Source organism: Pygoscelis adeliae, unplaced genomic scaffold (assembly GCF_000699105.1).
Source record: "Pygoscelis adeliae isolate BGI_AS28 unplaced genomic scaffold, ASM69910v1 Scaffold312, whole genome shotgun sequence".
In the NCBI taxonomy this organism is placed as follows: Eukaryota; Metazoa; Chordata; class Aves; order Sphenisciformes; family Spheniscidae; genus Pygoscelis; species Pygoscelis adeliae.
The window spans coordinates 2,544,257-2,557,816 of record NW_008824234.1 but is presented as its reverse complement, the minus strand read 5'-3'; the positions used below and the strand labels follow the sequence as shown (position 1 = coordinate 2,557,816).

Below are 13,560 nucleotides of genomic sequence, written 5' to 3'. Positions count from 1 at the left end.
CAGGAATGCTGACATTTCGTGTCTCCCAGGCTAGGAAACACCCGAATAACTAAAACGGTAAAAGAAGGAAAAAAAGATGATAATTATAAGAGGAATTGGCTGACATCCAGAAAAAACACTAATTTAAAACTGGTATGTTTTCTAACTTGACAAATACAGGTGATATTACAATACAGAGATATACACCTACCTTTTACTCAATATCTAATTATCTATGTGATTTATTTTGCTCACTAGGACAGATTCCTGCTCTCACAAGAAATATGTGAAACTTGGAATTTGTTGTGATGGGAACAAATTTCTCTAAATGCTATGGTTATCTTTATTTTATACTTTTAGTAATTTTTAAAGACAGTCCTTCCTGTTTCTTTTCAAGGATTCCAGTAAAGATATAACATGCGTTGTTCTTTTAGCTATTTTTAGCAGCTGTTCTCAATACACTCTTATCAATCCAGTCATTCATTGAATGATTATCACCTACATTAATATACAACAAACCCAGGATGTGTCCCATGGGAGACAAGTATACAATGTAGAAAGTGTCACCCTAGTTGTTCAGACTGCAATTATAATGTCTTTTATTATGGTGGGAGTTGGTAATGGCCTTTCAATTGCAGTTGTCTAATGATTTCTGGCATAAAACATTCTTGTGGCAATTTTTTGTTTGCTTTTTTCTTTGGTGTATTTTTAAGTTTTAGCCCCTTTGTTATTTGCAATATGCTTTTGCAATTCAGCAGGGGAAAGTCTTTAGTGTAAGGAAGCCATCTTCATCCCTTGAAATTTAATTAGATTTTTCTACAACATGAACTTCTGCAAATGATTATTTTCTTTCTCTTGCATTCCTCAGAGAAATTCTGGAAATGCCGTAAAACCATAAACGAACTCAGGAGCTTGTAGATAGGTAACCCAGTCTACAGTCTAGGCAAAGCCCGGTATGTGTATTGGTGCTCTGGGAAGAATGGCAGACAGCAGATGATATTGGAGGGAAGGGAAGGACAGAGAGAAGAACCATCACTAAGACCCAAGACATGGTTTCTGTGTTTTCTAGCTTTTTCTGATCACACTGCAGGGGCAGACAAGAAGGAGAAAGAAAAAAGGTGCACTCCCATTGACCTTGATACCCTTCCTCCCAGACCATCACATTTGTCCACTGCCATGTCATGGAGATAATCTTCTCTTTTATACAACTGCAACCCATGTGGTAATCCAGGAAATTAGAGGTCTATAACGACCATTTGGGGATTAATTGCAGTTGCCTAGTAAAAATTTACCTTCTTTTTTCCTGTGGGAAAAAACATTAAAAATTTCAAAGGCAAATAACCTGAACACTGTTTGGTTGCCAGTCAAGCACAAGAATGTTGGGAACTGACAGGTTTGTGTTTACTGTACAAACTCAGTTTTGCGTTTGCTGTACAAACTCAGTTTTGCCCTTACGTGCTTTCAACTGTAGTAACAACTGGACATTAATAACTGCAAATTTCCTTGATTATTTGCTTAGCTTTTACCTCAACTAACAATGGCAACAAACCCAACCATTTGTGACTCAGCTGCTTTGCACTCCCACAGAAACTAGCAGGCTGCAGCCACCTACCTACTCACCCAAGCACTTCAATCCAGGATTTACTGCCGAACTGCCAGCCCTGCCCTCCCATTGCTGAGCTTGTCTGCTAGCTTATTTCATTCTCTTGCCTACAGCACATATGTTACCCTGCCACATTTTCATGAGCAGACCCGGCTGGGAGGCTTTGGTGGATTAGGCATCTACTCTCAGCCCATGGAGTGTGGCAGGCTGGAAGTGCTGCCTAGTCCAGGCAAGCCTCTTGCTCACCCACTTCCCAACCCGCCCAGCCCTCTGGCCCCCCCACTCCCAAATCCGCCCCTCCCTGCCACAATCCGAGCCAAGATATGTAGGCAGGGGTGGCCCTTCTCTGCGACAGCAGCAGCAATTGCCCTTGCAATCCTTACCCACATTTTCCTCGGCATCATTCCCACCCTTCTCACTCCACACACTCCTGCAGGACATGGTCGTCTCCAGGGCACTCCCTTGCCTCCTGGTCACAGGCCTACCTCTTCTGTTTTACCCATCTCCTCTTGTAGGACTAGAGCCCACACCTCATCCCATCCTTGCCTCCTCCCCTGCCCTTCCCAGCAGCCTAAGAAGTTCAGGAAGAAAAGAAGCGGCTGCTGCAGGAGGAGCACGGAGGGGGCTGCTCTTGAAGGGTCGAGGTAAATGTAGACAGCTACCTGGAGGAGAGAGGGGTCTCAGAGCCATTCAGGTAGGGCAGCTGAAGTGGGTAAGCCATTTATCAAGCTGGGTAGCTTTGTGCCAGAGAAGCAGCTCATCCCCTAATACATTTTCTAGATCCCCTCAGGTAACCAAGATGATGCTTCCAATAAAGAAGGATGCAGGCAGCACCCCTCTGCTGTTGGGGCTGGCACTGTGCACAGATGGAGCAGGGAACATACAAGCTCCTTTACAGGCTCTGCAGAAGCAAATTGTCCACTGTATTGACCTGGCTGCACTGGGGACATACACCTGTGATACCTTTGTTCAGGATACAAACATATTCCTCCCAGACACTCCACCGTCTCAGTGGTTGCCTGTTCTGCATTCCCTGCACTCTTGTTGCTGTGCAGCTCAGCTGTGCTGCAAATTTACACTTTGCCAGCCCCTGAACTGACAAACAGGCTGGTCTGGGCACAACCGTTTCAAGGGGTAGAATGAATCTCTGTGTGTGTGTGTGTGTGTCTATATATATAATGTTTTTAAAGGGATGAGACCCTGATTAACTATGGAGAATATTTCTATCTTCTCCTGCTACAATTAATTATTAATGAGATTTTTAGGGTTGTAGGTCATCCTTCACTCTCCCCCACTTCTCCCAGTATGAACAGATTCCCTTCCAAAAGCATTATTCTGGGAATACAGCCAACATACTTAAATGAGGCCAGCACTTATTACAAATAATGGGCATGAATTTATAGCTGAGGCAGTTATAAAGCAATCTAAAATATCAATTATAATGGAAAAAGATCATTTGAACAGTGTTGTGGGGGTTATGGTTTGGCCCATTCTCATTTATAATTGAGAACAGCATGGAAAACGGTTAAGTATCTTCCAGATGAAAGGAAGATATTTATTTATATGATAACTAAGGAAAGGGAGAAGCTCTTGCAGCAAGTGGGTTTCCTCAGAATGATGCACTATAAATCTGAGAGCATTTTTTAAAAATTTTATTGGCATTTTGGGTAAAATGCTTGCCTCGGGAAGAGCGCTCTCCTTCTAAAAGTCACAGCTCATCTTTGAGACTCAAACATGGATAAAAGCTGAGAGTTTTCTGCAGCCTGTTGCCAGGACAGTGGTGATCGCAGAGGTGCTCCTTGTTTGCCTGCTACAGGTACCTGCAGGGCTCTATGGGGTTGATAAGATTTCTCCTCTGAGATAGAGCCTTCCTGAGGCAACATGACATTTTGCTTTCCCTCCATCTGCCCTTCTCATATTCCTCCTTCCTGAGGCTCAGCCAATCTGCACAAATGAAAGATTCACTTTTATGACTGCAAAAATCCTGAAAACCCCTAAAATGGCTTGGTTGAGGAATGGGATGCAGACGTTGTTAGTGAAAGGTCCAGATTTCCGTGGTTCCTTGACAAGTTTTGAATATGAAACATATGAGCTCCCGTTAAAAACACAGGCTCTCAGTACCCCAATTCAGCTGCTCTCTACTCCTGGTACCTAAACTTTAAACATTAATCTTCCCCAGCTATGTAAATCATGCTTCTTATTATGCTTGGGGACACCTAAGTCTTGAGGCTGCTGTGCAATTTGAGGACATTTGATATTTAAGGCCTGCTGGGATTTGCAATGCAGCTGCCTCTCCTCCTATCGCTCCTGGAGGGCTCAAGATGGTAAAGGCTTCTCAGACCATGTCTACTGGCTTGGGCCCCACACAAAATAGTGTCAGCCTTCTTTGTTCAAGACAATGATGCTGGTGATGACCATTACACAGCTTCATGTTCGGACAACAGGGCACAACTTCAAATTTTGCCTGAGATGTGCTCCCTAGCCCCAGACTAGAGGCTATCTTCAGAAGGAGCTCTCAAACTTCTTTCAGAGCTGCCAGATTTTATGTAATGAGAGACTGACTGCCTTAATTACTTGGGCACTTGTGTGGGATGTTAGTTCTGATCTCTGCTGAGAATTCTGATTAAACAGTCTTTAGAGAAGGCGTGCATGAACACACTGGGATGGAGGCAGGCAGTTCTTAGCAGTGCTGATGTGCTATATTCGGAGGGGGTAGGACACATCTGTCCCCACTGTTTTACACTGACTCGCTTAGGCAGCTTTTTGCTGGCAGTTACAATTCCCATCTTGAGGCTCCCGTGCATCACAGAAAGAGTTTGAATAACTCAGGGCTATGCATTCTCCTATAGAAAGGAGTTATCTAAAAGTTAAGGAGTGCAATAGTCTACTGTCAAGTCTAATGGTCTAATTTAAGTCTCTTTGGGGATCTCAACCAAAGACACATTGAGAATGCAACTAGGAAGGCTTCCTACATCATTAGTCATTAACTTAAAGACTTTTCCCATTTTGGTCTACTAAATACACATCTTGTTGATGTAGAAAGCGTCATGAAATGTTGTTTTGGGTTTTCTCTGAAGGTATGGGATGTACAGGCAAGATTGGTTTGTTTCATCTTTTGTTTGAGGGTAGGCAGCTTCCATTTGACACTACATTGATTTAGGGTACTACCTTTGTAGCAGTTGATACGGTGGGTTTAGGCTGTGTTGTCAGTGCACCTAAAAAGACTGTGAGACAACCATTGTATAAATTTGGGGAAAACAGTATCTGAAGACAACAGGATTATACCGCTGTGACTAAAGATAGAATTCTGGTCACTAAGAGAAATCTCTTTTAAAGTCTTAGAGGGATAACAGGACTATGGAGAATACAATATTTGTGTTTGCAGAGTTTAACAGGCAAACTTTGGTTTTTAAAAATCTTGTACTGACTAAATTGTGATAGTTGGGAATATAATAAAAATGTTTGTAGCTGAAGTATTGGAAAACATTTAACACTTTTTCAAAACTCTACTAGTTAGTTAATTTTAAATCTTGTTCACCAGAATTACTGCTAAAGAATTGCTTATTGATCCACAACATATATTAATACAATTAAGTGTCTAATTTGTTATTGGGCTGCATAGACTGGCAGATGACAGGCATCCTCTTATATTCCCTCTTGCCCTGTACTGCCCTTAAACCATTTTGTCTACATGTTTAATTTCAAAGTCATGTCAGCTTATATTTTGAGCATGGGTTACGAGCAGTATTAGGAAAGAAAGATAAAGAAAGAGAATTATACTGAGGATATCAGACAAGAGCAGAGAAATACCAGAGGAAAAGTCTCCAATCTTGTCAGAAGTCATGCTTGCCAATAACTAGAGGGTATGGTTTTGGAAAGATTATGTACTGGACCAGGCTGCAGCTTTGCAGCTAATTACCGTATTGTAGTAGCACTTACTGAGCTCACTTGTGGATCATAGCCCTGCTGTGCTGCATGAAAGAACAAAAGCAAACCTTTACTTCAAAGATTTAACATTTTGTTTTTGGGATTTTGTTTTGTTTTTGTTTTTTGTTTTCTTTTTTTTTTCTAGATAGATTACTGGGAGATTTTCCCTCCTGCCGCCCCTTAAAACAAAGGCAGTTCCGGACTCTGGCCTGTAAACACCTCTCAGTCTGAAATAATTGTGAAGCTTGGAGTTGTGGGTTTACCTACACATGTTCAGTCATTAAATCCAGATCATCACAGACATAGGCACATTTTTATTTCAGTAAAATGGCTTCAGATTTTTTTCAATGAGATTTTTCAAAACTAAAAAAAAAAAAAAAAAGCATTTTGATTTTCAAGTTTTCACTGGAGAACTGAGCAGTAAAAGGTACTGAGCAGTTTTCAGGAAGATGTATAGAGAAGTGATTTTTTTTTTTTTTAATTGCCAGCACACAAAGTAACGATAGCAAACTGAAAGGCAAAATATATCCTTGTGGGTCTCCTACCTTCACAGTCAGTACAATCTGACGTTAAACCATCACTCACTCCCCTGATCAGGTACGAGTCAGCTGTGTGTTTAGTTCATTTTCACACAGTTTCTCTGGATAGACAGCACTAAAGGGAAGCTTAATATTTCTATTGAGCATTAAGATAATAGCTAAATATTTTTTTAATTGGAAGATATGATATTCAGCTATTCAGCGGAAGGGCTTTCTTCGTAAAGGTCTTGGCAAAGTCCTTTATACTGCAGGGCACTTAGTATGGTCCTGCCCAGAGCAAGATGGAAAAGCAGCTGCACAAAGCTATGGACAGTAACATGCATCCAGATAAAATTTTCCACTTTATACTCCAGCCTCCCAAATCAACAGGTTAATAAAATCTTTTCCCTTCTTTCTATTCAGACTGTATTTGACTTTCTCCCACATAACTTCTGCTTAGTCATGAAACACATTATAGTAACTAAGTTGAAACCAATACGCAATTGGTTATTAGCGAATATCCATTTGGAATAGCTTTATATTGTCTCTGGCATAAGATTACCACAGACGATCACAGCACTGTAAAACGATCAAACATCTCTGATAAAAACAAGTGTGTGCTACAATTTAAATCCACTTCTGCTATGTAAAGATTGATGCCAAGAGACATGTAAGGGAATACTGCAATATCTGCAATATCTGCAATATATTTGAAGTTTCCTTATGGCCATAGTAGGGAAAAATTTATCCTACAAATCCATATGGTAACTTAAACACTGTCAATGTTTTATTAAAGATATAACAAATATCTGGTACCACTATAAACTACCTTCCCCCACCACAAAGCTTAACTATCTTCCTCTCTAATGATTGTAAGATGGGACAGATGGCTTGATGCTAAACCCACCATAAATATGAGTTGGAATCGTGCAAAGTAACTGAGAAGGTGGCAGTCCCTTCTTCCAAGTACTGTTTTTGATCATGAAGGGAATTAGGAAAGAATGTAAGTAAATGAGTTAAAAATGAAAGGTATTTTCAGAAAATAATTAGGAATTTTAACATAATCTGGAGGCTATTCAATTTTTCTACACAGAAAATTTATTAATTTGATAAAGAGATTAATTAAGAATAGACAAATTTTTTATATAGTATCGTAAGATAGTTGGGAGGAACTTGAAGAAATCATCTAGTGCAACCTCCTGCTCAAAAAAGCAGACTCAGCTGCGAGGTCAGACCAGGCTTCTTGCAGCTTTATCCAGTCTGGTCTTGAAAACTTCCAAGGATGAAGGCTGACCAGCCACTCTGGGCAACCTGCTCCACTGCTTCACTTTCCTCAGAGCGAAAAAAGAATTTCTTTATATCTAGTCTCTACTGAGTAAATGTAGTAAAATGGTAAAAATGAGGAGTGCAGGTTACGCAGCACAGCTGTACTGTTCATAAGCAGCTCCTGGGCTAGATGTACGGAGAGGGCTCAAGCACCTGAAGTGGTAGTAAGAAGCTACATCCACATCCAGCAAGGACAGTCAGGCTGTCCCTCAGCATCATCTGTAGGTGCCTGAACGCTGTTAGCGCCCAAGTTTCTGCTTCTGTACACGCTAACAGCTGCCTGGACTCTGGCTGGGTATTTGCTTACTGGTGCCTGTCGCACAACCAACCTCTGCTGGAGTTCAGAGAAGAGGCATTTCAGGCTAGTGAGGTCCATGCACCCCGGCAAAGCCGCTCTCCCCTCCTGCCCACCAAGGCAAGAGCACCAAGTGCTGACTGAAGACTGCCGCTGAGCACTGACTGCAGCCCAAACTCTAAACCATGGTACTTAACTCCTTTTTGCAAATCTACTTCCAAGCGCATGAAAACATTGGAAAATTAATGTCTATGAGTTAGCCATCAAAGCGAAGGAAGCTATTGGAGAAGGGAGCAGGGGGAGCAACAGGAATATTTACAAACAGCAATTGAAAGATGTTTGGGTACGTGCTGTAAACGATTTGCCCTAAACTTAGTAAGTGTAAAGAAGCTTTCCTTATCTTAAAAATTGTTTTGGTTGTGGAATTTAAAACAAACAAGCAATAAAACTGGATGAAAAGTAGACAGAATGTAACAAAGGTTAAAAAGAGGAAATTCATAACAATGATTATGAATTGAAGTTCTAAAATACAGATAATGGAAAGGGACGTTCAATATTTAGTAGAAAATGAATGGCTAGCAGCATTAACAGAATTCATAAGGATTTCTAAAAATGTATGTGGAGAAAAAGGAATCCTAATAATGATTCATTCCTTGGAAGATGACAAATTCAATAGTAATGATGCAGGATAAGGTATGCTTAATGAATATTTTTGTCCTATATTTATATAGAGGTGGAACAATGCATTCACATCTTGCCAAAACAGTGAAATGCAGCTTATTCCAGCAGTAAGAGAGCTCTTGAAAACCCTGTCAAGACAAGCTGTTGTAATCAGAGAGATACGGTAACTTGCATGCAGGAGTTTTAGGAATTGATTTAGAAGTTGTCTGGACTGCTGGACTTAATTGTTGATATTTATTGGAATTCTGGCAAAGCTCCACTTAAGATATAAAGAGGCCATATGGGAAAAGAGAAAGTGGAACATCTTCAGTGATTACAGAGCTATTACGGTAATTTCTATCCTAAGCAAATTAATGAAATGGCTGATACATGAACTCAGGCAATAAATGACAAAAAAAAAAAAAGATAGCGCTATAATTCAACACGCTATTATTTTTTTCAATGAGATTGCACGACTGAATAAAGATAATCACATTTAGGCAACTTACTTGGATTTCTCAGTAGTGTTTGTCTTAATACTGCACGGTATTGTTATTTAAAAATAGTATGTTACAAAATCAATCCAACAAATTTAAACTGATTGAAATCTCGGTGATAGATCTCAACGTGTAACTATTAATGAGAAGCTACTGAAAAAAAGGATAGGTTTCCAAAAATTCCTAACCTAATGCTGTCCCATATTTGTACACTGACTTGAAGGAGGCTATAACATCATGGCTGAAAATGATGCAGAGGAAGCAAAGGTGGAGAATGGTAAATGATTAATAGATGTCATTTTCATAAAGCAGTAAGATTTTTAGAAAAGTCACAGAAATTTGGCCAAACTCAGGGTAGTTTGCCTAGAAATAAAGGCATCAGGTCATTTTAGAGAAAGAGGGATAACATATATGCAAGACCCACCCAGGTTCAAGGTTTGGAAGTCAGAGCTAGACAAATTCAACTTAGTGATTAGAGAGCCTCAGGAAGCAGAGGGATTCTTTCAGACTTGAAATTAAGATTGAACTTTATCCCAAAGATACATTTTAGTTGAATTAATACTTTGGTCAACTATAGTGACCAAAACAGAACACTGGAATATGAATCATTAGAAGGAATTAAATTTCTTATTCTTAGTGACCTTTACCAAGTCCCATGATGTATATGCATCAGTTTTTCCTATCTCCACCATGAAATACTGATATTTTCATCCTTAGCATGGTTATCTAAGGACCATACGTTAAAAACTGTGTTATCAGAAGTGGTCAGTAATATTAGTTATAGCTTAAAACCCCCTCAATTAACACTTACAGGGTAAAAGTAGGATTTGATATGCAGAGCAACACCCAAACTGAAAATATACCTTGGCCTTGAAAGCCTGTTTCTCAGTAGCTGAATGATATGTAACTGTAATAATACATCAGCAACACAATGAAACTTCCAACATATGTACACCCTGAGTTTAATGTTAATTAAATGCATTATCAGGAAGAGGGGAATCAAACTGTAGACAAGTCTAACGTGTGTGGTTAATAAGCAAAGCACCCTAGAGGAGTCCAAACCATCCTTAATCTGGTATTGTTCTGGCTGAGAACAGAAAATTAATTCATACCCCTCAGAAAGATGTTACTCACTAAAATGATGAAAAAGATGCACTCACTAATAATGCACCACTGGCAAGTTTAAGATGGTGTGATTTCTATCATCCTTTGGAATATATGAAATAAAGGTACTTTTCAACCATGTCTCCATCATCAGATATCAAAAGCTAGATATACTGCAACTGATGGTCACCATGTACACACAGACAGACCTTGAACTTGTATGTAGCCTTTAGGAGCTGAACCTGAGATGGGAAAACAACTGACTCCCATATGTACAGTGGGACTTTGCTAGGGTCACTAAGAAGACTAATACAATGACAAAGGAAAGATTTAGGATGGTCGTCTTCCTGTTTTTCTCTGGTCGCCAGTCCTGAGGAATCTGAATCCAATAACTGAGAAGCCTTCGTGCAGTTAGTAAGCATTTCCTCACATCCCTTCAAAGGCAATCAAAGAATCGTGAATCTGCCTTTTAATGTTTGCCTACTTTAATATAGAAGGAACCTGTGCATCCTGGCGAGTAATGCCTTTCTTTATTTTGCCTTGCCTTGCCTTCCCTGCCCTTTCCTGCCCTTCTGTGCTCTGCCCTACCCTGAGTGATTTATTCGGTGCATCAGTGCATTTAAGTCATCAGAATGGACAGTATTACTTTATATCTTCAAGCCAAAAAAGAAAAGTACTTTCTTAGGTTAACCAATTTTTTGTACTCTCATTTTGAGACAACTGTAAATAATTTTGGTCTGAGCAAATCGTTAAGCCATTTCACCTTAAATATTTCATTGTACTGTAATTAGCAATACTAGCTCCTTAGCATAAAGTATGTTAAATTAGGAATAAGTATTTTATTATTACAAAGTGCAGAATTTCATATTAGATAAACTTTTATAAAATGATACAGCAACATGAGAGGTTCTGGTTTTTGTTCTGAAGGCAAAGTATGTGTGACGTACAGAAACATCTTTGGTGATGAAATAAAATGCATCAATCCTGTTGTCCTCATATAACTTATGCCAATGGACAGTTATATCTTACTGTGGCCCCAATGCTGGTCAGTGTCATGGCTCCTAACTTCTGGTGGCCTTGCCTTCAAAACAAAAATCCCTCAATGCTGTGCTACATGCTGAGGTTACTGTGAATCCAGAGACACTCAGTGTGTCCGGAGACATTTCCAGTAAGAAATGCTGAGATGTGGAATCTCTCCTAATTCCTGATCCTTTTGGGGGGATGAAGTATGTCCTAGCTCTTAGTTTCACAGCCTGCTTGGACATTCTCCTAAAAATAGGCGTCTACACCTAAAGTTGCTTTTTTTTTTTTTCTTTTTTAAATGGGAAGGCAGGAAGGCTTCTTTTTGGTTGGTAGCTCCAGGATCAGAGCTCTCACCTGGGAACTGGAGAGACTTGGTGGTACTGCCTTCTCTGCCTGAAGGCACTCCCCAGCAGACCAGGCTGACCACAAAGCTACTGACTGTTTAGAACTAAAAAAAAAGCTCTTATCCCTTCCTGTTGAATTTCATATTGTGTACTTTAAAGACTTTTAGGCCTGAAAAAGGCAGCAGAAAAAGCAGCAGGACTCTCAAAGCTACTGACTGTTTAGAACTAAAAAAAAAGCTCTTATCCCTTCCTGTTGAATTTCATATTGTGTACTTAAAGACCTTTCAGCCTGAAAAAAGCAGCATGAAAAGCAGCAGGACTCTGCACCCCAGCAGAGCGGTCATTCACTGCAGAGAGAGAAGATGAGTACTCCAGGCACCAGCAGCTCCCTCTCCCTGGCTCCCCCCAGGGCAGCGGCACCAACCATGCTGAGTGGAAGCAGCTGGCCCGGTCCTTCACAGGTGTCCTGACGAACAGGCATGCTACAAATACACAGAACAGCTTGAACCCTTTGGGCAGTGTAAGCTAATGCTTATCTTGGTTTAGGATCCAGATAGGGCTCAGCTCAAGGTAGGTGTTCAGTGCTGTCAAAATCAGCTGTTTTTAAAACCTTGAGGCTTGGGAGCTTTTAATCATTAATAGTCACCTTTACAGGTTTCTTTTTGAAACTATCAAGGTTCAGGATTCCTGGTTCCTGAGGTCCATTTTAGTAACTAAATCTTTTTGTGGACATGGGTCTCAGTGACAAAAGGGTTATTTTGATTCAGGCTCCAAACTCATCTTGCTTCTCCTGCAACTGTTCCTGAAGGACATTTGCAACTTGGAGGCAAACATCTAGAGTAACCTAGTCCCACCTTTTTGGAGAATCTAAAGGAATTCAGATGATCGGGCTTCTCTATTTACAAAGTTGTCTCATTTGTAGACCCATCTTTTCACTATTGAATTTCTTGGTTTGTGGTATATCTATAGTATTCAACTTAAGTGCTATTAGTGTCTTACTTATTTTACATATTTGTATATCCACGTATTACCACCTAATGAACTTTTAGGTTCGATTATAAAAGATGTATTCAAGGAAGTTTTAACTCAATCCCAGCCATCAGGAAAGCAAATATAATTCAGTTCATGCCTAACGGTAAATAGCAGCTTGAAGTCAGTGTTGTGCAGAACAAGCTATGCTTACCATCAGCAGCCCTTTATAAGCGTAGACAATCCCAAGCCAAATTGTCATATGAGTGTTTTCACAGTGCTCCAAGATTGGTCGGATGGAGATATCTCTGCCTGCAGGATCCGGCTGCAAAAATAGAAGGTGAAATATTTGGATTTAGATTTCATTTGTATTCACACCTCAGAGGTACTTAAATCTATTCTCAGTAGATTGAGGATGTGTAGAATACAGAGTGGACAACTTTAAAGTAACATGTGATGACCGCAGTCCCATGAACCTGCAAAGGAATACAGTGAAAAGCAAAGATCTGAGGAAACAACTGCATGATAGCTACCACCAGCTGAGGTCACCTCTACTGCAAACCAGAAAAAGATGGAGTGAGTTCAGACATTTTCTAACAGTGTCAGTCACATTTATCAGCTTTAGGACATCTAATTTTTCTACAAGGCAAACAGCTTGAATGCACAGGCATGAAAATAAACGTGCTTAAAGTCATCCCTCCTTTCACCTGTGGTTCTTGTGTCACTGGCAAATGGCTGATAAACAATGTATGAAACACTGCTGTGTTTCAGGTGTTTTTTCATTGATAACCAGCAGCTAAATCAAAGACCATTTTCTAAGCTACTGATGTAGTTTCCATAGAAGAGAGTATAAATCATAAAAAAATCTGGAAAAAACGTCCTTTAGAGCAAGTGAACATCTATGCAAAATTTAATACTGCTGGAAGCTTTGTAGCTTTCCATTTATTTTGAAAAGGAGATTGTATAAAAGTGCAGAATCAAGAGGACTTGCAGACTACTAGGACTGTTTGTATGAGGGAGAAGTTATAACTAAGACTCGGAGAAACCTGCAAGAACAACCCCTAATCGCCCTCGCTTTTTTTTTTTTTTACAACAGGAAAAAAAAAACAGTTGACACAAAGAGCAAACGGGTACTAGCTGCTATGCTGTCTACAATTAGAATATATATTACGGTATGGTCCAACTGCTTTTTAAAGATGTACACTGATAAGAACACAAGGTGCCTCTTGTATGTGATTCTAAGAGATCCTGTTTTAGTTAGATACCGCAGAATCCTCCTGTTGGCTATTCTGAGCTGTGTGTACCTACAGTCTGT

The 13,560-nt window shown here is 40.0% G+C and overlaps 1 protein-coding gene across 1 annotated transcript in view; it reads right to left on the bottom strand.

Moving 5' to 3' along the window:
• GABBR2 (gamma-aminobutyric acid (GABA) B receptor, 2) overlaps positions 1-13,560 on the bottom strand; it is a 486,323-nt gene that overhangs the window by 25,730 nt on the left and 447,033 nt on the right. The window contains exons 14-15 of the mRNA XM_009334967.1: positions 12,460-12,570; positions 4-49 (exon numbers count right to left, since the gene is read on the bottom strand). Coding sequence (XP_009333242.1) covers positions 4-49; positions 12,460-12,570 — 157 coding nt within the window. The remainder of the gene's footprint in view (positions 1-3; positions 50-12,459; positions 12,571-13,560) is intronic.